This window comes from Pteronotus mesoamericanus, unplaced genomic scaffold (assembly GCF_021234165.1).
Source record: "Pteronotus mesoamericanus isolate MK-2021 breed Mesoamerican mustached bat unplaced genomic scaffold, CSHL_Meso_final contig_105, whole genome shotgun sequence".
NCBI classification, from domain to species: domain Eukaryota; kingdom Metazoa; phylum Chordata; class Mammalia; order Chiroptera; family Mormoopidae; genus Pteronotus; species Pteronotus mesoamericanus.
Window position 1 is genome coordinate 5,968,528 of NW_026555006.1, and position 26,068 is coordinate 5,994,595.

The 26,068-nt window shown below is 52.2% G+C and overlaps 1 protein-coding gene across 1 annotated transcript in view; it reads left to right on the plus strand.

Moving 5' to 3' along the window:
* Nucleotides 1–25,183, plus strand: part of MROH7 (maestro heat like repeat family member 7) — a 38,731-nt gene extending 13,548 nt beyond the window's left edge. Inside the window, exons 9-22 of the mRNA XM_054572467.1 lie at nt 1,552–1,664; nt 2,007–2,183; nt 2,515–2,669; nt 4,854–4,992; nt 7,045–7,232; nt 10,618–10,755; nt 12,549–12,663; nt 16,709–16,849; nt 17,467–17,649; nt 18,264–18,422; nt 18,684–18,806; nt 22,249–22,351; nt 24,339–24,401; nt 24,939–25,183. Of these exons, the coding sequence (XP_054428442.1) occupies nt 1,552–1,664; nt 2,007–2,183; nt 2,515–2,669; nt 4,854–4,992; nt 7,045–7,232; nt 10,618–10,755; nt 12,549–12,663; nt 16,709–16,849; nt 17,467–17,649; nt 18,264–18,422; nt 18,684–18,806; nt 22,249–22,351; nt 24,339–24,401; nt 24,939–25,183 (2,042 nt within the window). The remainder of the gene's footprint in view (nt 1–1,551; nt 1,665–2,006; nt 2,184–2,514; nt 2,670–4,853; nt 4,993–7,044; nt 7,233–10,617; nt 10,756–12,548; nt 12,664–16,708; nt 16,850–17,466; nt 17,650–18,263; nt 18,423–18,683; nt 18,807–22,248; nt 22,352–24,338; nt 24,402–24,938) is intronic.
* The last annotated feature ends 885 nt before the right edge of the window (nt 25,184–26,068 follow it).

The window sequence follows — 26,068 nt, forward strand, 5'->3', positions numbered from 1 at the left end:
GGCCCCTGGGAGATTTCTCCTGCTGCTCAGAAACCACTCAGACCTTTTGAGTGATGGGTGGAGGTGATACGTCATGTTTAGCATCAGCCTTAAGGTCAGGAATAGCATAGACCAAATTAGTATTGCTAGATTTAGTAAATAAAAATAAGAACACTCAGTTAAATGAGAACTTCTGATAAACAATGAATAATTTGATTGAAAATTATATATTTGAGACATACTTTCACTAAAAATTATTTGTTTACCTGAAATTCACATTTAACTCGTTATCCTGTATTTTATCTGGCAACCCTAGGCCAAACCCACTTGTTAGATTCTCCAGGAGAAAAGCGGTTTTTTCGGGTCCCTGACTGTAGGAAGCCGCAAAGCTAGGATATGAACCTGCATTTGCCTGATTCCAGGTCTCAAGCTCCTTCCCTTTACAAAAAAACCCGCACACTTCGTCCATGTGGTCACTCCACCTGATGGACCTTTCTTATGCCCAGGTCTTGCCTACGCTGGGAGATCCGGGGGGACCCAGGCCAGGCCACAGTAAGGGCTCAGGAAATGCAGCTGAAATGTGTTTCCTTCAATAGAAAATACAGAGCCATCATGTACCAGATACTATTCTAGGCCCTGGGACACAGCAGCGAAGACATAAATATAGGGTTAATTAATTAAATAATCCCTCCTGTGGAGCTTACCTTCCTGTTGTCAAGAGACAATGAAATAAAAAAGTAATACCTATAGTAAGTCAGATAATGATGAATCCTGAAGGGAATAAAAAGCCGAAAAGGGGGATTGGAAATGCCAGGGGTAGGGGGATTGCCGATTAAAAGAGGTATTGCCACACACCTACCAGAATGGCCCAAAGGAAACAGACAGGGCTCCATGCTGGTGAGATGTGAAGCCACTGGAACTCTCGTGCACTGCTGGTGGGAGCATGACTGGTCTCCGCTGTGGGAAACTGTTTGTCAGTATCCGCTGAAGCTGAATCTCTGCCTGCCCTAGGACATGGCAGTTCCTCTCCTAGCTAAGCACCTAACAAATGTGTACATATGTCCACCAAAAAGCAGGGACTAGGCATATTGGAATGTTTATAGCAGCACTATGCATAATAGCTGGAAACAAGCCAAATGTCCATCGGAAGTAGAACAGATGCATAAATTGTAATATATTCATTCCATGGAAAATTATGCAGCACTGAGAATGAACGCAGCAATGCTACTTGCAACAGGGTCAGTGAATCTCACCCACATGATGTTGAGTGAAAGCCAGACATCAAAGATAACATATGAGTCCATTTATAGAAGTCCAACAGCAAGGATATCTCATCTGTGGGTTGAGAAGTTGGAAGAGTGGTTACCCCGGGTGAAAGAGGGCTCTAGAGGGGGCTTCTGGGATGCTGATGTTCCGTTTCTCAACCTAGGTGCCAGTTACATGGACTGGTTGAGCGTTTGAAAATTTATTAAGCTGGCTACCTATGATTTATGCCCTTCCTACATCTATGTTTGACAAAAAGTTTTAAAGGAAGGGTGATCGGGCCTCACTGAGAAGGTCCTCTTCTTGCAGGAGCCAGAGATAAGAAAGAGATCAACAAGAAGGAACTATATGAGAGCAACAAGCGTTTCCTGGGGCCCTACAACCCTGTCAGCCCATGCCAGAACATTCTGCGTGTGATTGCGGTGACTGCCTGCTGCCCATCAGCCCTGGGCCTTTCGGGGAATGGGGAAGAGAGGCAGCACCAGCCTGCCCAATACCCTCCTCACCCCTCCCATCTTTCCAGGAAGGCTTCCCTGACCACGTAGGCCATCCTGAGCGCCCACAACCCCTCTGATCTGTGCCACAGCGAGTGGGCCATATCACCCAGCTCTGGGGCCATGATGCCCCTTATTTTGCAGCTCCTCCCCAGAGATGGTGGGCTCTCCCTGCTGCCCTCTGTGTGCACCTGGCAGTGTTTGTACATCTATGTATGGCTTGCCTGGAGTCTGCCTAAGTGTGCCAGCATCTCTGTGCTTTTGTTTCAGGAATTCGGAGACTTCCTGGGACCCCAGCAGGTAAAGGACCTGTTGCTAGCAGCCCTGGAAGGGCTGAAAGGTGGCTCAGAGGTTGAGGTGAAAGACTCCGGGGAGATGATGCAGCTGGCCTCGGAGGTCATGCTCTGCTCCGTGCTGGAGTGGTACCGTCACAGGGCACTGGAGGTGGTAAGGCCCCTGGAAGCCGTGGCTGGGCTGGGAGACCCCACAGGGCCTGCTCATCCCTCAGGCAGGGCAGGGGTGGTGGTGGCTGAGTTCCACGTGCTTCCGACTTGCAAGTGAGAAAGAACTTACCCATCCCACATGGGGAGAAGGCGGGCAGTGAGAGAAAGAAGCTCACTTTCAGGGAAGGAGCAGACACTCTGCCCCCTCCTCATTTCTCTCTTGTGTGCCCCCCTCTGTCCTGTCCCTCCTTCCTCCTCCCATCTCCCTGCCCCCACATCTCCCTTGGCTTCTCCACTGGCCCTCTGCCTGCTCACGGCTGCCCGCTCTGCTCCAGATCCCAGAAATCATGCAGGCTATCTACGTGCAGCTGAGCCACATCCAGGAGCCCCGGGCCCGCGAGGTGGCCCTGCTGCCCGTCTCTCTCCTGGCCAGCTCCTTTATGACTGAGGTCGTTGTGGCCCTGCTCATGTGCCCCCTCCCACTAGACAGGTACCAAGAGAGGGGGGTTTCCAGCCATTACATCTCAGAGGGTTGAAGCGGCCCCTACCTTGGTCCGGGACTCTTCTACCCAGAGGAGCCCCTTGCCCTTCTAGATGGCCCCTCTTCTATAACCCGCGGTATTTACGCCAACCATTAAGCACTTCCCCAGCACTGCCAGCCATCTTTGCTCAGCATTAATAGTGCAATAACCCCATTCTACAGATGAGGAAACTAAGGCTCAGGGGACGTTTCTTAGCCTAGGCACCCAGTGAGCTGGCAGCAGAATAGATGTAAACTCAGATCTGACTGACTCCAACCCCCCTTTCCAAGCCACTGACTTCACAGTGCCCTAGAAAGGAGGCTGAGTGACAGTCCTGACTCAGCCTCCAGCTGCTGTGTGGTCTTGGGTGGCCTGCTTGTCCTCTCTGGGCTTCAGAACCCCCCTCAGGCAAAAGGAAGAAATAGTCCCTGCAGTCCCACTCCAGATGGGTGGTTGTGACAAGTAATTCAGCCAGCTGTGCCGAGTTCCTGCCTGGGCCTGGGCCTGGGCCTGGGCACGAGGACGCACCATGCTCTCCGTCCTCAGGGAGCAGGTGGTCTGATGGGCAGAGGCGACTGTGGCCAGGAGGTGAGCTCGGCACAGGAGAGACCAGTGTGACTGCTTCGGCCTCCCAGCCCCGCAAATGCTCCCACACCTTTGAATGACTAAAGGCAGAAAGCCTGTCGTCCACATCTTAAGATGGTTGGTTGAGAGTGAATGTCAAAGAATTGCACAGAGCTACGCAGATGGGGGCGTGCTTCTAACAAGGACCGTGGGCACCATTCATAGAAGCCAAGGACATCAGTGGTGAGGGCTGGGGTGACACCTCTGTCCTCCCACCCGCAAGAGGTTAAACCTTGTGATTGCACTGCCCACCAGAGGGCTTGCTTCTTGGAGCCACCGCACGTTCAGGCTCACCAGGCTGCCGGGGCCACACTTGACATCAGAGTTGCTCAGGATATAGGGCGGTGGCAGGGGCTCCTCTTTGCAGGAGACCTTGCAGTAAGTGGCCCATGAAGCTGGCCAGACAGAGCTGGAACAAAATTTAAGGAGGTCCTTGCTCTCAGGTGATAAGCCTGCACGTGTATGAGCCTGAAAGTGAGGGGCTCCTTAAATTTTTGGCCCTGGATGCTTCACTTTCCTTACCCTAGTCTTGGCCCTGGTTCCAAGACTTGGTCTCTTGGGCTTCTCAGGTGAAAGGTGTAGAAGCTGCCCTAGCTTAAATGGCTCAGGCTTTATAGGAACTACTATTTAACTAGTATTTCTTATAATAAATAACTCTATAGACTTTGCTTCCAGGGTCCCCACAGGGACAAGCCTTGTCATGCCTGGAAGCTCAATGCTACAATGTCCCCATCGGTTCTCAGAGTTAATTTATAGTTCCTCCCAGCTCAGATGCAATTTACCAATTGGGTCATTTTTACCATAAACAATGTTACCTAGCAACATAGTTGACATACTGTCTTGATCAGGTTTCCAGGGGAACAGAGCTGGAAAGTTAATGGGAGGTTCAAACTCTCATGCAAAAGGGGGAAAGGGGTGGATTAACCCTACAGTGCCCTGGCCTGTCAGAGGGCCCGCAGGCCGATGAGACTAGCACAGATGCCTTCCCTGGCCTGGTGTACTTCCTTTTAAGGGACAAGAGCGTGGGGTCCTTGATATTATGTGACAGATGCAGGATCCAGGCCCCAAAGGGCTCCTGGGCCTAGGGGGAGGAGCACAGGCTTTGGGACTTCGACCTGGTTACTTCTTGGTAATACAACTCCTTAGCTGTGTAGTCTTGGACTGGTGATTTCACCTCCCTGAGCCTCAACTCTGCATCTGTAAAATGGGAATAACAACCCACCTTGAGGGTCGTTGTGAGAATTCAGGGTCCTTGAATGTCTTAAATACCTGTTCACATCTGTATCCCCAGAGATTTGCTTAGTGCCTGGCAGACAGCAGATGCTCAATATTTGCTGAAGTCATAAATTGTATATAAAGCACCTGGCAAAATACCTAGGCTTTCTTATCACTATTAGCCCCCTGACTCACAGGGAGTGTTTTCTGAACCATTCCAGAAATTTGCTAGCACACCCATGGATACCAGTGGGAAGCAGGGTTGCCCCTGCTTGGCCTGGTCCTCACTAACCACCTACCCCCTGACCTCGCAGCAGTGGAGCAGAGATGTGGAGGCAGCTGATACTGCGCAAGCCCAGCTGTGATGTCCGAGACCTCCTGGACCTGCTCCTGAACAGCCTGAAGGAGAAGCCTGTCACCAAGAAGGGCAGGGCCTCCATCGTGCCCCTAGCGGTGAGACCTGCCCCACCTGCCCCTTTCCCCCTCCCTGTCCTGCCGGGCTCAGCACACTCAGCTTCTAGCGCGCTGCTCCACTGGCGGCTCGTTGTGTGGCCTTGGGTTAGTCTCCGTCTGTGGGCTCTTGGCCGTGATCCACGGAGGGCAACAGTGCTGCTACTCACAGTTACATCAGCAGCCTGGAATAGTAAATGTCTAACATTTACCTGGAGCATAGTAGACATTCAAAAACTTTGAACTGATATATTCGACAATTATTTATTGAGCACACTCATCTGTTCTGGGGACTCAGCAGAGAGCAAGACATTCTAATGGAGAGAAGCAAACAAAGATGTGGGGGATGGAGGAGCGGGTGGTATGCTTTACAGAGGAAGATACTCTTGCTCAGCAATCTCGCCCAAAGTCACATGGCCAGTGAGCGGCGGTGCCGGGACACAAACCCGGGTCTCCTACCTCCAAATCCTGTGCTTCGCCGTCAGATCTCTGTCTCTCTCCCCCAGCACCGAGTTCTGTGAATGAGGCTTCAGCCCCCAGGCCCTCCCTGACGTGGGCATTTATTCATTCCTCCAGCGTTTCTCCTCTGTTCAACAAGCATAGTCTGAGCATAGATGCAGCCTGGACTAATTTTTAGCCCGTGGTATTAATAAACCATTTGAGCAAGATGAAGCTAAGAGCGGAGCCTTAGGATACATCACCAGAGACTTCTCTCTACGCCACAGGCTGTTTTCTTTGAACATACAGTCGTTAGTTTTGGGCTCCTGAAAAGTGTAAAGGCTTTGAGTCAAAGACACTTGCCTTAGCTCTGGCACTACCTCTCTGTATAACCTCGGCCAGTCGCTTCCCCCTCTTTCACCTTCATATTTAGATGGACAGCGAGTGGTAATAACTCCTGCCTATCTGCCTTACCTGTGCAGAAGAGTGAGGTAGTGTCTGTGAAAGGGGTTCCCAAGCTATAAATGACAAAGAAGTCATTTATTCCAAAGCCTTTTATTGTTCTCATCCAGCCCATATTATGTCATGTATTTCCACGGAAACAAGCCTCGGATCTTTCACTTCACAATTAAATGGGCCAGCTGCGCGGTGGCACATCCTTCAACCGTTCCTTTAGAAGTATTCACCCTTCTCCTTCACTCAATTCTCACCACACCTGGGGCTGGCTGAATGAGGACCAGTAGCCTCACTTTACGGAGGATGAATCTGAGACTCAAAGAGGGGCTGGGAGTGGTGGAGCCAGGATGAGCCTTCAGGTCTTGTGACCCCAGCCCATCATTGCGCCCTCCCCACCCTCACATTGTCCTGCCAGTTAGAGAGGACTTGGTGGGCCAAGCGTGAGGGGTGGGCCCAGGCCAGGACCAGAGGGGAACGTACGTGGAGGAGTTGCAGGGTGGGAGAGATGAGTATAAATTGGGTCCTTGGGAACCTGGGTGGGCAAATGCCAGCCAAGCCAAATTCCCGGGACTTGGGAGGGCTGGTGCAGGGGAAGGTGTGTGAGCTGGGTGTGGAGTCCAAGACTGGCCTTCCCTGGCTTCTGTTCAAGCCTGCAGTTTGTTTCTTTGGCTGCTGGCCACACGGGGAGGCAGTGAAGGCAGCCTAGCTTCATGGTCCAAAGTAAAGAGCCAGCTGGTGCCCCTCATAATCTGTGTGCCTGTGGTACCAAAGAGGAAGAGGCAGGGCATGCTACAGCCATCTCTGGAACCCTAGGTTCAAGACCCAGCTCTGCCCCCCAGGGATTAGGTGACCTTGGGCAAGTCCCATCACCCCTCTGAGCTTGTCTGCTCACTGGCACAGGGGGATCAAGACGACCGCCATGATCTTCCAGGGGCTTGTCAACGTCAGAGGGGCAGGCTTTTGTAATTGTTCTGCTGCAGGGCCCACGCATAGGGCCAGGAGCCAGGAGCCAGGGTAAGGGGTGGCGGTGGCGGGGGGGATCTGGGCTATGAGTAGAGCAAAGATCCAGGTCTGACCCCTCCCCGAGAAGCAGCCCATCCCCTGCCAGGGGTGCTGAGAGAGTGGGTCAGGACTTCCCGCCTGCCTCCCCTCTGCCCCCAGGCAGCCAGCGGCCTGTGTGAGCTCCTGTCCGTCAACAGCTGCCTGGGCCGAGTAAGGCGCATCTACCCCCAGCTGCTCCTGGCCCTGCTCGTTCAGGTCCATTACCACATCGGCCTCAATCTGTCCAACCACGTGGGTTCCTGCAAGGACGCCAAGGACGCACAACCCTCTGCCTTCGTACCTGTGTGGTAGGCCCCTGTTGCCCCTGGCTCAGGGAGGGCCACCCGGCAAGGGCCTTTCTGAAAGTCTTTAGGGCCATCGATCAACATTAACTGTGAGACTAGAAGAGAAAACAGAAGCACACTTTTATGAAAGCCAATCATTTGTTCAGCAACTGCTTACGAGCCCGTGCTGTGTGTCAGACTCTGCTTAGGCCGAGAGCCTGGGCTGCAGGAGAGAATCGGCCCTCCCCACGGGGATTTTATCTAAGGCCCAGCCATCCAATTTTAAATGATCAGTCAGAATAGGTAATCTATGCATGTGGTAAAAATCTCGGAAGACATTGAAAGTGATTTTTCCTTTCCTCCTCTCACCCCAGTTACCCTTCCCAGGAGGATGGAGTCCTTTCATGCCCTTCCAGAGCTGGCGGGGGCAGAGATAAGCACACAGGTTTATTTCTCTATTTATCTGCCAGTGGAACTGTGAACCTTACACAGTTATACATTTTTGCTTTTAGCACATACTGTATCTTGGAGATCATTACATATAGAGCTGGTCATCATTTTTAACAGCTGCATACTATTTCCATATAAAAAATTTCAATGTACCATAATTTATTTCACTAGGCTCCTCTTAATTTAGGCACTTTGCAGCCCGTTGCAATTACAAACAACGCTGCAGTGAGTTTGCTTGTTCATATGTCTGTGTGTGCACACATGTGACTGACTATATGTGCACATACAGACATATAGGAGGAATTCCTGGCAGTAACATGGCTGTGTCAAAGGGTTTCTGCACCTAAATATTAAGGTGGAACAGGACTACGTGGTGAAAGTTTCTTGGCCAGCGAAGTGATGAAAGCAGAATTGAAATACATCCTAAAGCACCAAATTTGCCAAGTTGCCTCCCACAAGCGCACTGCCCCCAGTAGGGTAGGAGTGTCTACCTCCTCGTGTTTTGCCAGCACAATGTAGTATAAAACATTTTCATCTTTCCTAATCTGAAAACTGAAAAATGGTATTTTGCTGCAATTTTAGTTTGTATTACTCCTTGTCATTTGTATTCTAGTTTGTTAACTTGACTTGCAACTATTTTCTTGTTGTTTGTGTGTGTGTGTGTGTTTGTTTGCCATTCAGAAATTTTAAATTTATGTAGTCCAGTTTGTTAGCTTTTTCCCTTTTGGTTTCTGTTGTGTGTTATGCTCACAGAGGTGCACTTTGCAGGACACAGGGCAAGCAATCGTGTAGCTTGGCTTGGATTTGAGTCATGGTTCCATCACTTACGTGTTTTGTACTTGGGGTAAACTAACTTAACCTTTTGGTGGCTTGGTTCCCTTGCCTATAAAATGGGATAAGTGAATTCTACCCCCAGGACTGTCGTAAGGACTAAACAGGACGGTATCACAGCAAGACACTGGTGCTCATTCCCCTCGAGCTCACGGGTGCTACTGTGAAAGTGTCACCTCTGACTCAGAAAGCGAGTGGGCTTGAGGGAAAACAAAACCAGAGGGAAGTGGAGGGGACCCTGGAGAAGGGAAAGGAGGGACACATCACAGGAAGGTTCTCAGCTGTTCAGTGAAGGTGCGAACTCCTGACTTGGAGGGCTTCATCATTCGGCTGACGCTCGCACCAGGGAGCTGGAAGAGAGCCTGAGCGTCCACCCTCACCTCTGCCTCACAGGACGCAGCTTCTGAGACAGAAAAACCAGAGGTGGGCAAGTGCCACACTGAAAGAGACCAGAAAAGCCACAAGGTGGCACCTGGGTGGAGTAGGCTGAATGGTGGCTCCAAAACATATGTCCACCTGGAACCTCTCACTGTGACCTTATTTGGAAAAAGAGTCTTTGAAGATATAATTGAGGGTCTTGAAATAAGATCGTCCTGGACTAACCAGGTGGGTCCTAAATCGAATGACAAGTGCCCTTACAAGAAGAGGAAAAGACACACACGGGGCGGGGGGGCGGGAAGGGAAGGCCACGTGAAGAGAGGCAGGGATTGGCGTGCTGCAGCCACAAGCCAAGGAAGGCCACAGTCACCGGAAGCAGGGAGAGGCAAGGGCAGATCCTCTCCTACATCTTCAGAGGGAGCGTGGCCCTGCTGGCAACTGGAGTTTTGGACTTCTGGTGTCCAGAGTGGAGAGAGAGAATAAATTCCTGTTGTTTTAAGCCACGAAGTATGTGGTAATTTGTTAGAGTAGCCACAGGAAACTAAGACACTGGGGTGTGGACGCCGAGCGGCGTCACTGGTGCTCCCGGCTCGGCTCCGTGATGGAATGGGAAAGCTCGGATGAGGTCACCAGGTGCAGAGATGGCCATACCCTCCCGCGAGGTGAGGTGGGTGGAGGCGGTGCATGCAGACGCCAGCTCTGTCACACAGACTTGGGCTTGAAGGGGAAGGGGTGCCCTGCTGGACCGGACACCACAGATGCAGCCTGACAGTGCGTCCTGTGAAGTCCAGCTTCTGTGCCCTGTGGCTGCCTCGGGCTGCGAAGCAGCTCCACGTGGGATCCTTGCTCCCTACCGCCCACCCCTGGCCCCATTGCAGTGCGGGAACAGGGCAGCCCTGGCTCCACTGGCTCAGAAAAGCCAAGAATCTAAACTCTGCCCATAAAACCGCATTATAAACTGTTAAAGCAAGGGTTTGGCTTCCTGGAAAACTTTGTTGAAATGTAAACTTTATTACATACTTCGCCAGTTTTTATCTTAATAAAGGCTCCTACACACATGTGCACCTATAAATGTATATATATCCAAACATATATAGGTACGACATACACCTGTGAACAGCCAGTGCTGTGCCAGGCAGGCAGCAGGGTGACAACCCTTGGCAGTGCCCTCCCCCTGCTCGCCCATGGCCGGGCTTCTCAAGCTCACCCAGGGGCTGCAAAGCGCAGACCGGCGGCCCAGCCTGATCAGTGTCTGGGTTGTATAAGCTCCCCGGGGACTTCTTTGTGCATCTAGGTTTGGGACTCCCTACTTACGTGTCCTGAGCGAATGAGAGACTCAGAGTTAGACAGGAGACTGTGTCCAAATGCGCAGAAAGGGCTGTCCTGCAGGGCAGTGCCCAACAGCTATGACTCGATAGGGGTGGAAGGCAAGATCGAGGCAGGCCTGGGAGGCTGGAGGCCTGGCTCCGACCTCTATTCAGTAAATCAGCTCAGGGGAAAAAGGAGGGTAGAGCAGCAGCTCCAAAGGGAGGTGAATTTTGCTTCTGTTTACTCTCTTGTTCTCAAGGCTAATAATTGTAAAAAAGCCGCTCTTTGTGGATACACTGAACACTGCTGGCTAATAATCAGCATAGCGGAGAGGAGCTTGTCTGGCCAGGTGGGGGCGGATGGTGGGAAAGACCTGGGTGGAGGGAGGTCGAGCCTGCTGGGGGCAGGGCGACATGAGGTCTCAGCCCCCTTGTCTTGGCAGTTGGGTGGTCAAAGTGGTGAAAACCCTGCTGCTGAAGATGGGCTGCTCATACGAGGCCGCCTTTCTGGATGACCAGGGCGGCTGGGAGCTCTTGGGGCAGGCGGAGAACCATCACCGAGGAGTGTCCCTGCTGGCCAGGTAAGGCCAGGGACCCCCGAGGGGGCGGTGAGAGGGCAGGAAGAGGCCTTGGCATCTTCAGGCAGAGTTGGGTTTGCACGTCTCTGGGCAAAACCCTTTCCTCAGCCCATCACCTCTTCTCTAAAACCAGCCGAGTGTCGTCTACCTCGGTGGGTAGACAATAGGGATGTGCAAGATGGCGCACACTCTGCAGAGGCACACTGGTTATCACAGTGCCCGGCAATTGCAGAGCACTTAGATTATTTATAAAGCACCTGTCCTCGCTGAGTTATGAATTTAATACCCGCAATAATACAGACATGGTGGAATGGCTGAGAAGTTCAGAGCGCGGCCTTGGAGTTGGCCTGCCTGTGTCTGAACCTCAGCTTGCCATTTCCCACCTGTGTGACCCAGCGCAAGTTACTTACCTGTCTGTGTCAGCTTTCCCTTCAGTAGTAAGGACATAATAATAGGGCCCACATCCAGGATTTGGGGTGAGGTTTAAGTAAAGCACTTGAAACAGCCCGTGACCTATGATCAGAGCCCAACACAGGTTAGCTTTTACTATCGTTATGCTGCCTGGTGGGGTAGGAATTACCGATGCAGAGGTGGATGCCAGAGAGGGAGTGTTATGCACCAAAGGTCACACAGCCAGGAATCGGCAAAGCTGGGAAATGACCGGCTGACTCGGACCCAGGCTCTTCCCTGCAACCACGCACAGCCTCCCATGGGGTCAGGAGAGGGCACCTGGATTTCAATGATGTGACTCCTGCAGGAAAGCCTGCCTCTTAGCCCTGCACCCACTGCCCAGGATGGGGTCCCCCCGGGACCTCAAGATACAACCACATTTATTGAGCACTTCCTTTGCTTGAGGCACCATGCAAAGAGCTGTATGCATGTAGATTATTCCATTTAACCCTTACCATGACTGATGAAAGAGCACTCCTGTTATTCAGTGTTACCAGTGAGGAAACCAATGCACAAAGAAGTGACTTGCCAAAGTCCCGCAGCTAGTGGTTGGGGCCAGCACGTGAACCCAGGCTTCCTTACTCCAGTCTCTGTGCACAGCTGCCACCCTTCCTGGGTTCACTGATAGCAGAGCATTGTGCCGTGGTCCCCAGACTTGAGTGAACAGGGCTTGTTTAAACATTGATTGCTGGACCCCACTCCCAGAGTGTCTGATTCAGTTGGTCTGGAACGGGCGCCTGAGCATGTGCATTTCTGGCAAGTTTCCAGGGATGCTGATACTGCCGATGCAGGGGCCACGTTGTGAGAACCACATGACTTGGTACAGTGAACAAGGCAGCTAGAGTGGGGGGCCCTGTGTTGGGGCTCCGGCCCTGCTGTCTTTCCAGCTCTGGGATCCTGAGCAGTTATACTTGGAGGTTGTCTCCTTATCTATGAAACTGAGGATGACCATGGTAATCTGCCTCAAAGCTTAATGGTGAGGATCAAATGCCATAACAACATGAAAGCACCTGGCAGCTGCCTTGTGCTTAGTGAGTGGGGCCTCACATCCTCTCCTTCCCGCCTCCTTCTCCTGAGGTGGTCCTGTGCAGCCTGCCTGTCTTACTGATTTGCTTTGCACTGTCAGGCAAGTGACTTTTCCGCTCCAAGCCTCAGTTTCCCCATCTGCAAAATAAATTAAACTAGACGGCCTCTGGGGTCCTGTCCAGGTGGGAAATCTTGGGAATGCGGGAACCCAGGTGACCCTGTCTGGTCCATAGTTTCAAGTGTCATGGCCAGATCCCACCCAGAAGGTGTCCCTGAGGCCCTCCGGCCCCCAGGGACAGCTCCCCCTTCCCGACCCCCAGGGCCATGGTGCAATACTCCTGCCAGGAGCTGTGCCGCATTCTCTACCTGCTCATCCCGCTCCTGGAGCGAGGCGACGAGAAGCACAAGATCACTGCCACCGCCTTCTTCGTGGAGGTACCAACAGGGCACTGGGTGCAGGGTGGGGGCTGCTGCCTGGCCTTCCCCTGAGCACAGGCTTCAGTTCACATTAGCGGGCTTTTCTCCTGTGCAAAGAGGGCTTAACCATTTACAGCCTTTCGTGCACATGATTTCTCGCGAATAGGAAGAGCTCCCTCTTCCCTCCCTTCTCTGCTCCTCTCTCCCTTCTCTGCTCCTCTCTCCGCTCCTTCACCTCATTCTCCTCTTCTCAGACCCCCTTTGTTCCCCAGGCAACCACCATCCTTGGCTGGATGCTTCTGCATGCCAGGCACCAGAATGGGCATATAAATATAAATTTGACTCTTTCCTGCCCTCAATGAATTCTTAGTGCAACAGAAGAGACAGAGGACGTCCCCATTATAACATGGGGTGCCACAGAGTGATGTGTGCTATCATGGTGACAATCCAGGCTGTAATGGGAGAACAGGAGACGTGAAGTGGTGAGGAGCATCAGGGAGGGCTTCCTGGAGCAAGTGACATCTAAGCTGAATGAATGTGCATGTGGATACTAGGAGTGGGGTGCTGGGAAAAGATGAGCCAGGAGAAGATTGATAGGGTCAGACCCAGAAAGGGAGACTTGTTTTATAATAATAGAACATTTACTGAGCACTTATTATCTTCCAGGCACATTCTAAGAGCTTTACACATATTGATTCACGTAATCCTCACACAATCCTATGATACAGATACTATTCCATCCCCTATTTCAGAGGAGGAAACAAGCACAAATTTGAGTAACTTTCCTAAGGCCTCACAGCTCGTAAGAGTCAGATTCAGGATTCAAACCCAGACATCTGGGCTCTTCAAACGTTCTGGGTGTATGTGTAGTAAAATACATGGTGGGGGAGGGGGTAAAAGTAGCTTTACTTTTAAAAGTATGTAAACCTACTTTTGCCCCCCCCCACCATGTATATCATAAAAATCGCCATTCAACCACTTTACCTGTAGCGTGCAGTGGCATCACGTGCCACTCATGTTGCTGTGCAACCATCACCATTATCCATCTCCAGGACTATTTCATCTTCTTCCCCAAACTGAAACTTCCCATCTCCTCTCTCCTGGCCCCTGGCAACCACCGTTCTACTTTCTGTCTCTGTGAATCTGCCTTTTATAGGTTTTACATAAGTGAAATCATATACTATCTGGCTTATTTCACTTAACATAATGTTTTTAAGGTTCATCCATGTTGTCGCATGGGTCAGAGTTCCATTCTTTTTTAAGGCTAAATTGTATTCCATAGTTTGTATATACCATGTTTTGTTTATCCATTCATCTGTTGCTGAACACTTGCAAAACCCACTCCCTTAAGCTACGCCTGCGTGCCTCTTCTGACCTGGTGACTGTCGTGCGGGTCAGGGCTATCACCAGGGCCTGTACAGTGGGGCTCAGAGGCAGGAGGCTTGGTTAAGGAAGGCTTCCTGGAGGAGGTGCCATTTGAGACAAGCCTTGACAGGTGAGCAAAGTCCGCCGGATGGACAGGAGGCAGCACGGTGTTCCAGGAGCTCCTCGCATCTTTTCTGCTTCCCCAGAAGTCCTCTTCTGGGCTGTGAGTCTGCAAAGCAGGGGCAATATCATGTTTGCATTACATCCCCAGCCCCAGCCCTGAGAGGGCTCCAAGATGTGGAGATTAAATAGACAGGTGAGGCTCTGAAGGGTTATTTTGCCTGGCTCTGCAGGCACCAGCAGAACTCGTCACCTCCAAGAGCACAGGCACGGGTCTTACTTCTAACTTCCCATGTGGCCTGGGTGAGAGGAAAAGGAAAGCACCATGTCTTGAGGACCTGCTATGTGCCAAACACTGTGCTGACCTCTCTTGTATGTTAGTTACCCCACTAATCTGCACAGCAGCACTGCAAAGGAGGACTTGTGATGCTCAAGCTTAGGTGTTAAGGGGTATTTTTCAAGGTCACACAGCTCAGGGCGTCCAGAGAGATTCAGACCAGGTCTCCCTGACCAGCTCTTCTATGGCAGCCAGTCGGCCTTAGTCATAAGTGGCTGCCACACAGGTTCTTTGGGGAGGGGGTGGGAGGTTGGACCTTGCCGGAGCTCAGGGAATGCTCTCGTGTTCACCGCAAGGACAGGGACCCTACACTTAACCTTTCCCAGCATTCCCCTGGAAGCCTGAGCAGCGCCCTCCCTCCTGGAGCAAGGGTCCTCCCCTAGGTTCTCCTACTCCCCAAAAGAGGAAGCCTGATCCCGGCCAGAGCCAGGCCTGCTGCATACACTGTGGAACTTTGACGTAGCTCAGATGTTCCTCCCTGGCTCCCCAGACCCCTGTGCTTGATTGTCCTGTGTGTACTTGCTTCTCCCGATGGCTGGGGGACTTCCTCAAGGGATCTGTGTGACCTTGGGCAAGTCACGGAGCCTGCTTGTGCCTCAGTTCCCTCACCTGTAATGTGGGGATAATGAACTGCCCATCTCACAGGTTCTGATGAGGATTCAGTGGGTTTACATAAGGCACGCAGGACAGGGCCAGGATCCAGCAAGTGCTCTCTGTGAGTCGGCTCTGTTGCCGTTATTATTATTATCATCACTCCTTTCTGTATCTCTAGTGCCCCCACAGAACCTGTGCAGAGCAGGCCTGAGTACCCTCTGTGGATGGGCGGGAGCCCCTCCCCCAGCTCTCTCTTCTCATGGTACAGACACATGGTCTCAGTATCTCAGTAGATATAGGGCAAGGGAATAATAGGTAGGAGAAGAGTTTATGGGGACAACTAGGCAGAAATCGAAGGCCAATGGTCATGGTTGGGGGGGAGGGCAGCAAGGGAGAGGTGGGAGGCGAGAGCGATGCCTGGTTTGGGGCTGTCCCTGCAATGGGGGCACAGGAGCAAGGGCAATTCTAATGAGGAAAGGAACCTATTGTCATGTTTCACGTAACAAGTGTCCCCTAAGCACGTATTCCACACCAGAGCTGTCTTAGATGACAGGGACCCAAAGGAGAAACACTCACTTGTGTCGTCCAGGAAACCCGCAATGGGAGAGGGGAGGCAGTTGCACTGCCAGTGGGAGCCCGAAGTTCTCCGTGTTCAGGGCTCTAGGGGGCCCAGAGAAGGGGGCCAGCAGCCTAGGTGGGGCCTGGGGGCACTGTCGGACGTGGCTTCTCAGGGGCCGAGCTCTGGACGGAGCCATGCAGAATAAGCAGGGGCTAGAGAGGAGGGGCGTGCTCTGGCAGAGGGGCATCCTGCCCACCCCAAAGGGACAAAGCCGCCTGAGTCATTCCATGAACAGAGCTCAGCCCGGTTAGAAGCTGGTCGAAGGTAGAGTGTGGCTAGAGGGCAGGTAGGCCCCAGTGAGGCCCCAGAGCACTTAGGGTTGATGGCGAAAGGCAACGGGGGAAATGGGGGCTCTGAGGGGGGCAGTGACACATTCAGCTCTGACCTGAGGTGCTGGACATCGGGTGGACGTGTGCGGTGAACTATTGGTTTTCCAAGTTGCTCCGGATGGAGGCCGAGCTGGAATAACTTAGGTGTTATTCACCTGTGGACAGCAGTGAAGATCCTGGGGACAGGGGGCTCAGAGAGAAGAGTGGGCAGAAAGGACAGGGCCTGGGGCCATCGCGCTGTGTGCTGGGTGGAGACAGAGGCGCCAGTGGCTGTCACCAACCAAACCCGGGCTTTCCGGTATGACTGCTGCGAGCCGCACGGCGCCAAGTTGATGCTTGAACTGCGGCTGTCTGAACTGAAACGTGTTCTAAGTATAACATTCACATCAGGTTTCAGTGTGAAACATATCAATAATTTTTATATTGATTACATGTTGAAATGTTAGTATTTGGGGTATATTGGGTTAAATAAGGTGTATCACTAAGGTTAATGTTACCTATTTCTTTTTACTTTTTTAATGTGGCTATTAGAAAATTCAGGCTTACACATGTGGGCTTGCAATGGACAGTGCCGATTGGGCAGTAGCTGTTCATGCCCTACACTTGGCCCCTGGTCATCCAGCATGTGCTACCAGTGCATGGGGACCCACAGGGCTGCTGTCCCCTCGGTCCAGGGGGTAATCACCGTTACTCCCTCAGCTCCTCCAGATGGAGCAGGTGCGGCGGATCCCTGAGGAGTACTCTTTGGGCCGAATGGCGGAAGGCCTGAACCACCACGACCCCATCATGAAGGTTCTATCCATCCGAGGCCTGGTCATCCTGGCCCGCAGGACTGAGAAGGTGAGCCGAAGGCAGAGGAAAGCCTGGCCCAGCGGACTCGGCTGGAGGAAGGATGGAGCCAGTTTCTACCCCTGCCTCAGCTGCCCCATCTGTAAAATGGACATCCCCTTAATAATTCCCTAAGTACTTTATTCTTTGTGAAATGGTTTGTAATTCAGAGTTTCACAATGACCCTAAGGGCTGTGTGTGTAAGAGGGATTGGGGATGGTAGTGATTATTCCTGTTTTACAGATTAAGAAACCGAAGCTAGGATTTTTGGGGCATCATTAGCATTTTTTAAAGTGCTTTATTTTTTCTACCAGGCAATGGTATAGTTCATTATATATATAATGGATGGAGTGACAAGATGTAGACTCCAAAGTTAACTAATAATAATACAAGGAAGGGAGTAGAGAGCAAAGGGCTTCCAGGGTCCGGACCAGGAAAGAGCCAGCAAGGCCCAAGAAGGCTTTGGAGACAGCACGGGCTTGAGGGGGCGCATTCCAGGCTGGTGGGATGGCAGGAGCAAAGGCCCGGAAGCGGGACTTGTTTCACTTTGTTCTCAGTGAATCAGAGGCTGGGGCTCCGACCTGTTAGCCCATGTAGGCACCCCCATCCCAAATGCTCCTGCCCCACAGACCGCCAAGGTGCAGGCTCTCCTGCCCTTCATGGTGAAGGGTCTGAAGAGTGTGGATGGGCTGCTGGTGATGGAGGCAGGCCACAACCTCAAGACCATCTTCAAGGGGCTGGACCGGAGGAAACTGAATGACCACTCGGTCTATGTGGAGATGCTGCAGGTCCTGCTGCCACACTTCAGTGACGTAAGGGACCCCTCGGGTGAGGGTGGTAGTAGGTGGGAGCGGTGGGGGTTGGCATATAGAGGGTGGTTCTTTACTGCCCTGCAGGCTGCAACATCTCCAAGGTCCCCTGGCTCCTGGGCAGGGCGAAGTCAGCCCAGGGGAAGGGGCACCTCATTCCTCATCCCAACTGATCCATGTCTTTTTGTAATAGGTTTGCATAGAGAAATGTCCTTTTCTAATTGGCTCGCATGGAGGGGGCTCTTCTTTTATAATCGAGTCTCCCCAGAGACTTGCTTCATTGCTTTTGGTCTCGCTACAGGGGGTGCATTGTTTTTTATTGGTCTGGGCAGAGGGGTGCATTTTCCCACTTGGCATTAGGGCACCTTTTGAGTGAGCAGGAGATCTGGCTGGGGAGAGTGGGAGGGGCTCCCGAACTGGGCTTCGGTGAGAGGGGACAGCAGCCCCAGGTCAGCCCCACCGGGCGGCTTCTGCTACTCTCTGTCTCTGTGCCTCCTGTGCCTGGAGGGCCACTCAGAATGAGTGGAAGGAAGGTCGCGGTGCCTCCACGTGAGGGGCAGGGGCCCAGGCTGCCTCCCGGAGGAGGGAGCAGGCCTGAGCCTCTGCACCTGTCCCAGCCACGGGAAGATGTGCGCTCCTCCTGCATCAACCTGTATGGCAAGGTGGTCCAGAAGCTGCAGTCGTCGCCCCGCACCCCTGCCATGGAGGGACAGCTGGTCAGAACCTTGGTTCCCCTGCTGTTGACCATGCAAGAGGGCAACACCAAGGTGAGCCAGGTGAGTGTGTGCAGGCACCTGGCCCTGCGGGTGCCTCTCCCTGCATGGAAACGGATCCAGAGTCACTAACAGCTACGGGGAAAAGTCTGTTTTCCAAAAGCACCCATGTCAGGATCCCTCCTCCAAAACACCAGCTTCACTTGTACATTTCAGATAGGAATTGATTTCCCAAAATCCAGTTCCACACGACATTCTTCTGGAACATATTCTGGCTGCCCGGGAACTCCACAGCTCTGGTATTCTGTTTCTGTTGGTCTTCAGTTCTGTGTGAAGACCCTGTTCCGCTGTTCTTGCTTCATGGCGTGGGAGTTGCCAAAAAGAGCTTATAGCCGGAAGCCCTGGGACAGCCAGCAGCAGACGGTGGCCAAGATTTGCAACTACCTTGTGAGTGCTTTCAAGACTCCAGTGGTTCCTTACGAGTATATTGGAGGTGGGCAATTCTTTCCCTTCCTCTTCTTTCTTTTTTACATTTCGACTGCAAATTCCAATACCACCCATGCGTGTTGCTCCTGGGCGTTCACCTCCATCTCTAACTTCTCTCCTCATTCCCCATGTCCCCTTTCCAGTGGTCCGCCAGACACCTCCCGGCGGCTGAACCACGCGCACTGCAAGCTCAGCATGTCTCTTCTGAATTTACGGACTTCCCACTTCGATTCTGCTCTGTCTCTCTAGATCCCCAAAGCTGAAACCTAGAATCATCTAGACTCCTTCACCTCCCTCACCTTCCATATTGGATCGGTCTTCAATGCCCTAAATACCCCTGAATCTGTTTTTCCCTCCCCAACCCCACTGTCGTTGCCTTTAGTTCAGGTCATGGACGTCTCTCCGCTGGGACAGGCGTCTAGCCATCCTGAGGGTCCCCCAGCCTCTGATCTCATCTTCGCCAACCTATTCCCCACCCAGGCCACCCAGGCCACTGGAGTGGTCTGGTTAAAACGCGCATCAGTTTATCTTGCTGAAAGGGCTTTATCATCTTCTTTTTCCTCAACAGTAATTCCCAGGGGGTGCACTGTCATTGTCTGTGACACCAGTTCTTTTTTTTTTTAATCCCTCCCCAAGGACACGCTTATCAATTTTTAGAGAGAAGGGAAGGGAGGGGGAGAGAGAGGGAGAGGAACCTCGATGTGAGAGAGAAATACCAATGGGTTGCCTCTTGTGCCCTGACAGGCTCAGGCCCCAAACCTAGGCACGTTCCCTGATCGGGAATAGAACACACGATCTTTCCGTTTATGAGATGATGCTCCAACCAAGTGAGCCACACCTGCCAGGACTATCAAACCAGTTCTATAGGATATTACTTACTGCGGAGAAAAGGCGTTCTAAGACAAATAAGTTTGGGAAATGCGGCATTGTCATCTTCCTCTTGGATATTCGCAATGCCGTCAGCTCATTAAAGTCTCTGAGATGTTCTGTGCTCAGGATATGTTTCATGGTTGTTTAATTTATGGTTTTCCAAACTTACCTGACCCCACAGAACCCCCTCTCTAGGTAACACCTGAGAACATCCGAAGGTAGTAAAGTGCGGCATCGCAGGATACAGCCCAGTCCCTCCACATAACATTTAGGAAGCTGTGCCATCCGGTCCTATTTACCTTCCCTGTTGTCACGGGCAGGGTTCCCCTGGATGCAGACTCTAAGACAGAGATTAGCAGGCAGAGGGTTTATGAGGGAGCACCCCTGGGGTTAAGGAGCAGGAGTAGTAGAGGAGAACTCAAGCCTCAGTGTAGTTTCAGGGAGGCCTCAGGCAGCACTGCATGAGATTCCCCAAATGAGGGTCGGGGTCAGGTTTTACATCTCACCTGCCTCTGGATGCCAGCCACCCTGGGAAGGGGTGTGACCTTGGATTAACACTTTTCCTCAGCCAAGGCAATCCCCAAAGTTGCGCTAATAAATTTTTCCCACCCAAAGGGAGATCGGGGCAGAGCGTACCAGCGTCCCCCATACCAACCTAACAAATATATACAGAGTAACAGATTGAGAAGAGGGTTCAACACCACCGTGACCAGTAGTGCTCAAAATGTCCCCACCCAGTGTCTAATATTACTACCATTATTTTACAGAGAGAGAAAATGCCCTGGAGGAAGTGTTTGGCCAGGACAATAGTTCAAATACCTGCAGGGACCAGGGGCTGGGCAGATACCGTCATGAGCAACCTGGCAGCGGGGGTGCCTGCGGCGGCCGGCAGGGCCCAGTCCCTGCAGGAAGCCCGCGTCGAGCGCCTCAGCGCACTGTGCAGCCACTCTTGCCAGGTCCTCTCGTTTCACAGGAGAAGCGAGAAACCTAGGTTTTGCTTGTTTGTTTGTTTTTTAATTGATTTGAGAGAGAGGAGAGAGAGAGAGAGTTTTAGTGTTCCACTAATTGATGCATTCATTGGTTGATTCTTGTATATGCCCTGACCAGGGATTGAACCCACAACCTTTGTATATTGGGAAGACATTTTAACCAACTGAGCTACTTGGCCAGGGTGAAATCCAGGTTTTTTATAAGACATTAATCAGCAATCAGTTTAGCTTGCTTAAAACGCTGTGTGGGTCACTCGTGGCCTGTGGGCTGCCAGCTTATGACCTCTGTATTAGGCCCCACAGGATTCTCAGTCTTTTCTTTGGTCTCTAGGTGTCAACACTTTTGCTCATGTGAAGGTCAAGTTCTAGCGTTAGCTTTAGAGGGGGTTGGTAACCTACTCATCAACTCCTTCATTCACTCACTCACTCACTCATCCATCCATCCATCCATCCAACATTTTCTGGGCACCTGTACCATGCCAAGTCCTGTGCAGGGCACTGAGGCCCCTGGGTTGAGTGAGAGGCTTCTTCTTTTTGGGGAGCTCAGGATCCAATGGAGGAAATGGGTATAAATAATCACAGCACAATGTCCTAGGTGCTGTGACAAAGACTGTGCAAGATGCTGCAGACACATCAAGGGTGGTGGGATCAGCTCTGCCTGAGGGTTGTGGAAGCTTCAGGGAGGAGGTGGCTTCTGAGTTGAGCCTCAAGGGATGAGAGGGAACTCATCAGGTGAAGAGAGGGAAGGGCACTGCGATCAGGAGCAATTGCCTGTACCAGGCCCAGATCTGAGGAGAGCGGGGTACGTCCTGGGACGGGGGCATAATGCGCGTGGCGGGTGGAAGCAGTGCAGGAGTTGAGGCCGAGAAGGACCGTGGTCATAAAGGCTTTGCATCATGCCCAGAAGTTTGCTCCCTGATGTGGAGATTGTCAACAGGGGAGAGATCCAATCAGATTTCTCTTCATTTCCCACAACAGCCTCTTAGCAAGATGCTTGCCCCTAGTTTCTACTTGATCAAATTCATCCCAAACACTACTGTCAGGCTATCTTGCCCAAAGTATTGCTTCGCCATGGGCCTATCAAGAATGAATGCTGGCTTCCCGTTTTCTAAAGCATAAGTAAGCCCTGTGCCTGTCTGGCTTTTAAGGGCCTTAAGACTCTCCTCACTCTCCACTTTATTCCCAATTGCTCTGCAAGTTGAACCCTTCACCCTGGTCAGACCTGTTTCCTAATCGATCGTATCCCTTGTATGCCACGGGCATTCTCACCTCTGGATGGACTTGCATTTTAGAATTTTCCTTCCAGCTGCAGCAGGGGCATGGGTTGGAAAGAAGAGACACTCAAGGGAGAAGGACCATGGAATAATTGTGATCAGCCAGGAGGAGATGAGGCCTGGCGTCTGGGGGCTCAGACGGAGATATTTAGGAGACCGGCGGCCAGGGCTGGGCTGCCTGCCAGAGCTGCCATTCCTAGCTTCGGGAAGAGTGGATGAGTAACTAGCCCTGCTGAAGGCTCAGCTCTCCCGCGCTTCTCTTTGTCCCAGGTGAACACCCACCGAGACAGTGCCTTCATATTCCTCAGCCAGAGCCTGGAGTACGCCAAGAATTCCCGGGCCTCCCTCCGGAAGTCCTCGGCCATGTTCATAGGTAACCTTCCCCGGCACAACCAGTCCTGCTCCCGGGGCTCTGCCCAATGCCCGACTTGCCTCCTTCCCTTGGAAGGGCACTGCCAGCCTTTTGGGTACCTGGGTGGGTGCCTTCCCTTGGATTTGAGGGTTGGCCCGCAGAGAGTCACGGTGCAAATTAGAAAGGTCTTCTCTCCTCTAAGATCGCCGTGTGGGCCACAGGCTGGATTCAGCCTGGAGTCCTTGTGTAGGTCACAACCGTGGCAACCGTACACAGCAGAACTGCGGCTCCCCGCCAGAGTGCAGCCTGGGTCCAGGCCCCGCGGGAGCCTGTCACTGTGGAAGTGGAAAAGTGAAGTCGAACCTCAGCTCCGTGAGCCCCTTTCTGAGCTCGGTTTTCTCATCTGTGAGATGGGGATCCACTTCTGTTTCACAGACTGGATGAGAATTTTTTTAAATGTGAAGCCAGGCATGTCAAGGTGCTCACTCGATGTTAGTGACCTTCATTCTCCCCATAATCCCAGCCTCTGCTTCTGTAGGGAAAAAACAAATAGCAGATTCCCTTCACCCAGAATCCCCCACAGGACATTTCTGATGAGGTGCTGGGTATGTCTTCTCTCAGCTGTACTCCCCCTCCCGCCAAAATAACCACACACCCTTCACCAGGGACCAGGAAACCCTGCTGCAAAGACGCTTGGAGAGGATGATGCTCCCGGCCCCCCACTTTGTAAAGTGGTGTTTCCTTGACTCTTCTCAGTTCATTTGCAGTTTTCCATCCATCCAGTCACCCGTGAATCCCTTCAGTGGTTTATTTAGCAAATGGTGGTTGACCCTCTACTCTGTGTGTCACTGTGCTTAGTCCAGAGAAACAAAGAACCCTTCAGGAGGTGATACTGTCCACGGGGTCAGGGATGGGACAGAGGAGTCATGCCCAGGACTGGGGGATCCCTCAGAATATGGGGGCCTGTTCTGAGGCAGCTTCTCGCGGGGAGTGACATTACTTCCTAAATCTTGTTCCAAATTAATCACTTCTGAAAATGTTCGTGTTAACACCCTGGGAGTCTCCCCCCTGCGGGGGGCTGTGCTGGGGGGACAAAGCTGAGCAGCGGGCCCCTGCCCACAGACAGCCCCACTGTGGCACGGTGACTCCAACCTCTGTGGGGGACCTATGGGTGTAAGGCTCTGAAAAAAGGAACACTTTCTCTAGGAAAATGCATATATGCATACAATTGTGCACGTGCTTTAGGATCCTTGGAGACTGCCCCACCCCTCCCCTGTTCGTTTAAGTTGGAGAAGCACCTGGTCTGGTGGGAGATTCATAAATCACATGTAAATACAACACGTCGTATACAGATAGGGAGAAACTCACACAGGACTCTGTAAACCCAGAGAAGCGCTTACTCTAGCTTGGGGGCAGGGGCAGGAATGACTTCCTGGAGGTGCAACTATGCTGAGCTGAACGTTCAAAAGTAAATAGGAGTTAGCCAGGTAAGAAAGTGTAGGAAGGGCCTTCTAAGAGTTACAGGTCATTTAAGGATCTGGTGGTACTTAGGGAGCCAGGCATACAGGCTGGGGGCAGGGGAGGGTCTCAGCCCCCACAATGGGCCCTACCACCTGCCCACCTGGAAGGTATGCCAGGCACTTGGTGTCTTTCATGTTATTGTGGCTCAAACTCCCCAGAGAAGGGGCAGTTGAGGCAGCACCTCCTCCGGTCTCAGGTGAGGATACTTAGGGCCAGTCTGACTAAGGCACCACCTGGGGCTGCCCGTCAGAGTTGGCTACAGGCCACGTCCTGCCCCTGTCCTGGTGTCATCCCTGCCCTTCAAGCCTGCCACCTCTCCCAGAGCCTGTCTTGGGGACTCTGTCACAGGATCAAAATGAAGTTCTCCTTTCGTGTCCTCATTTGCGAGGCTGGAGAAGGGAGAGCGTCTCTGAGGAGGTCTGGTCTCTGGGTGTGTGGGGGTCAGAGTCAGGAGGTAGACGTGCTCACCTCTCCGATTATGCTCAAGGGTCCCTGGTCCCCTTCATGGACAGCATAATGACGGAAGAGCGTCTGAATGAAGTTAAAGCCAGTAAGTTGTGCCCTGCATTGGTGAGATTTCAGGGGCCACTGAGAGAACGGGTAGACTCACAGTGGGTCATAGAAAAGGAAGGGGATAGGTCCCAAGGCAAGGGTCCTCAGCTCAGTTCAGTTGTGTTAGTCTTTACGCAGGTGAGTACATGTTAGGTACCATGGAGTCACCAAGACAGAGGACATAGTCCCATCCTAGGGGAGCTTATAGTCTAAGAAACTGGGCTGAGAAAGCCAGACCCAAAACCATTTAGCTCAGGGCAAGCAGGTCAGGCTCTTAAGGAGGGAAGATTAATTTTGTAACTGGGAAAGCTGAAGGTAGGCTGGGACAGTCCAAGAAGGCTTCCTGGAGGAGGCAGGTTTTGCTTCAGGCTTTGAAGTGTAAACAATTTGAAGAGCTGGGAGGAAGGTAAGATGAGGGGAGGCTGAGCAGAGGGTGCTTAAGCCACGTCATGGAAGTGAGAAGGAAGGATGAGGCATGAGGCCCACGTGGGGACCTGGTCTTTACAAGTGGCCTCTTCCCTTTCACATGACTCAGCTCTGGAAAACTTGAGACACGACCTGGAAGCCTCTGTGTGCATCTGTGCGGCCCAAGCCCAGGACAACATCCTGGCCAGCTGCTGGCGGAACTCATGGCCGCTGCCACATGGGGACTCCTGGGTGTGTGACCCGGCCACCACGCATCGCTGGAGCCCTAGCTGTGAGAACCTGCCCACTTCCCACCGGCGGCGCTCCTGGATCATGCAGGCACTGGGCTCCTGGATGACGTCCTTGAAGGAGTGATATCCCTGAACCCTCCTCACGGGACACCATGGCCTGAGCCACACTCATTATAAATGCCATGTGGCTAACCTCTCTCTGCTGAGTGTTTCCTTTTTGGGAGAGGCCTCAGGGTCTAGAGCAGTCACTGCTCTGTGTAACAATCCTGTGAGAAGAGCGTGGCCTTCATCGCTGACTTGGTCAACATTTATGGACTCCCATAGGCTGTTTGTCCACATTTTATATGTGGGGCAGCTGAGGCTCAGAGAGGTGAAGTGGCTTGCTCAAGGCCACACAGTGAGTTTGTTGGATGTTTCAGTTTCCCCTCCCCAAAAGGGAGAGCAAAAGAACAAAGGGAGAAGATGATTTGGGTGGTTTTGAGGGAGGAAAGGAAGAGATGCCTCCCACCCCATGGCATCAGGCATATCCCAGAATCGGAATCTCTGAGTCCCACCCTCGGATCTTTGCACGGAAATGGGTTGCCAGTCATTCGGGCAGCATTTATTGAGCAGCGAACCTGGGCCAGGTCTGCTCTGGGTGCTGGTGACGCGGACCTGAATGAGGCCCAACCCCAGGCCCTGGGCAGCTTATGGTCTGATGCAGCGGTTCCCCACAGGGACGGATTTTTGATCCCTAGGGAATATTTGGCAATGTCAGGAGATATTTTTGGTTGTTATGACTTGGGGAAGGAGATGCTTTGGCATCTGTGGGTAGAGGCCAATGATATTGCCAAACATCTACAATTTATAGGAAAGCCCCCACAGGGAAGAATCATTCACCCCAAATTGTCAAAAGTATTGAAGTTGGGAAACTTTGGTCTAATGAAAGTATAAGAGACATAAACATACCAACAGCCCAGCAGGTCAGTACTGTGATGAAGGGAAGCGTGGAGGTGTGAAATCCAGAGAA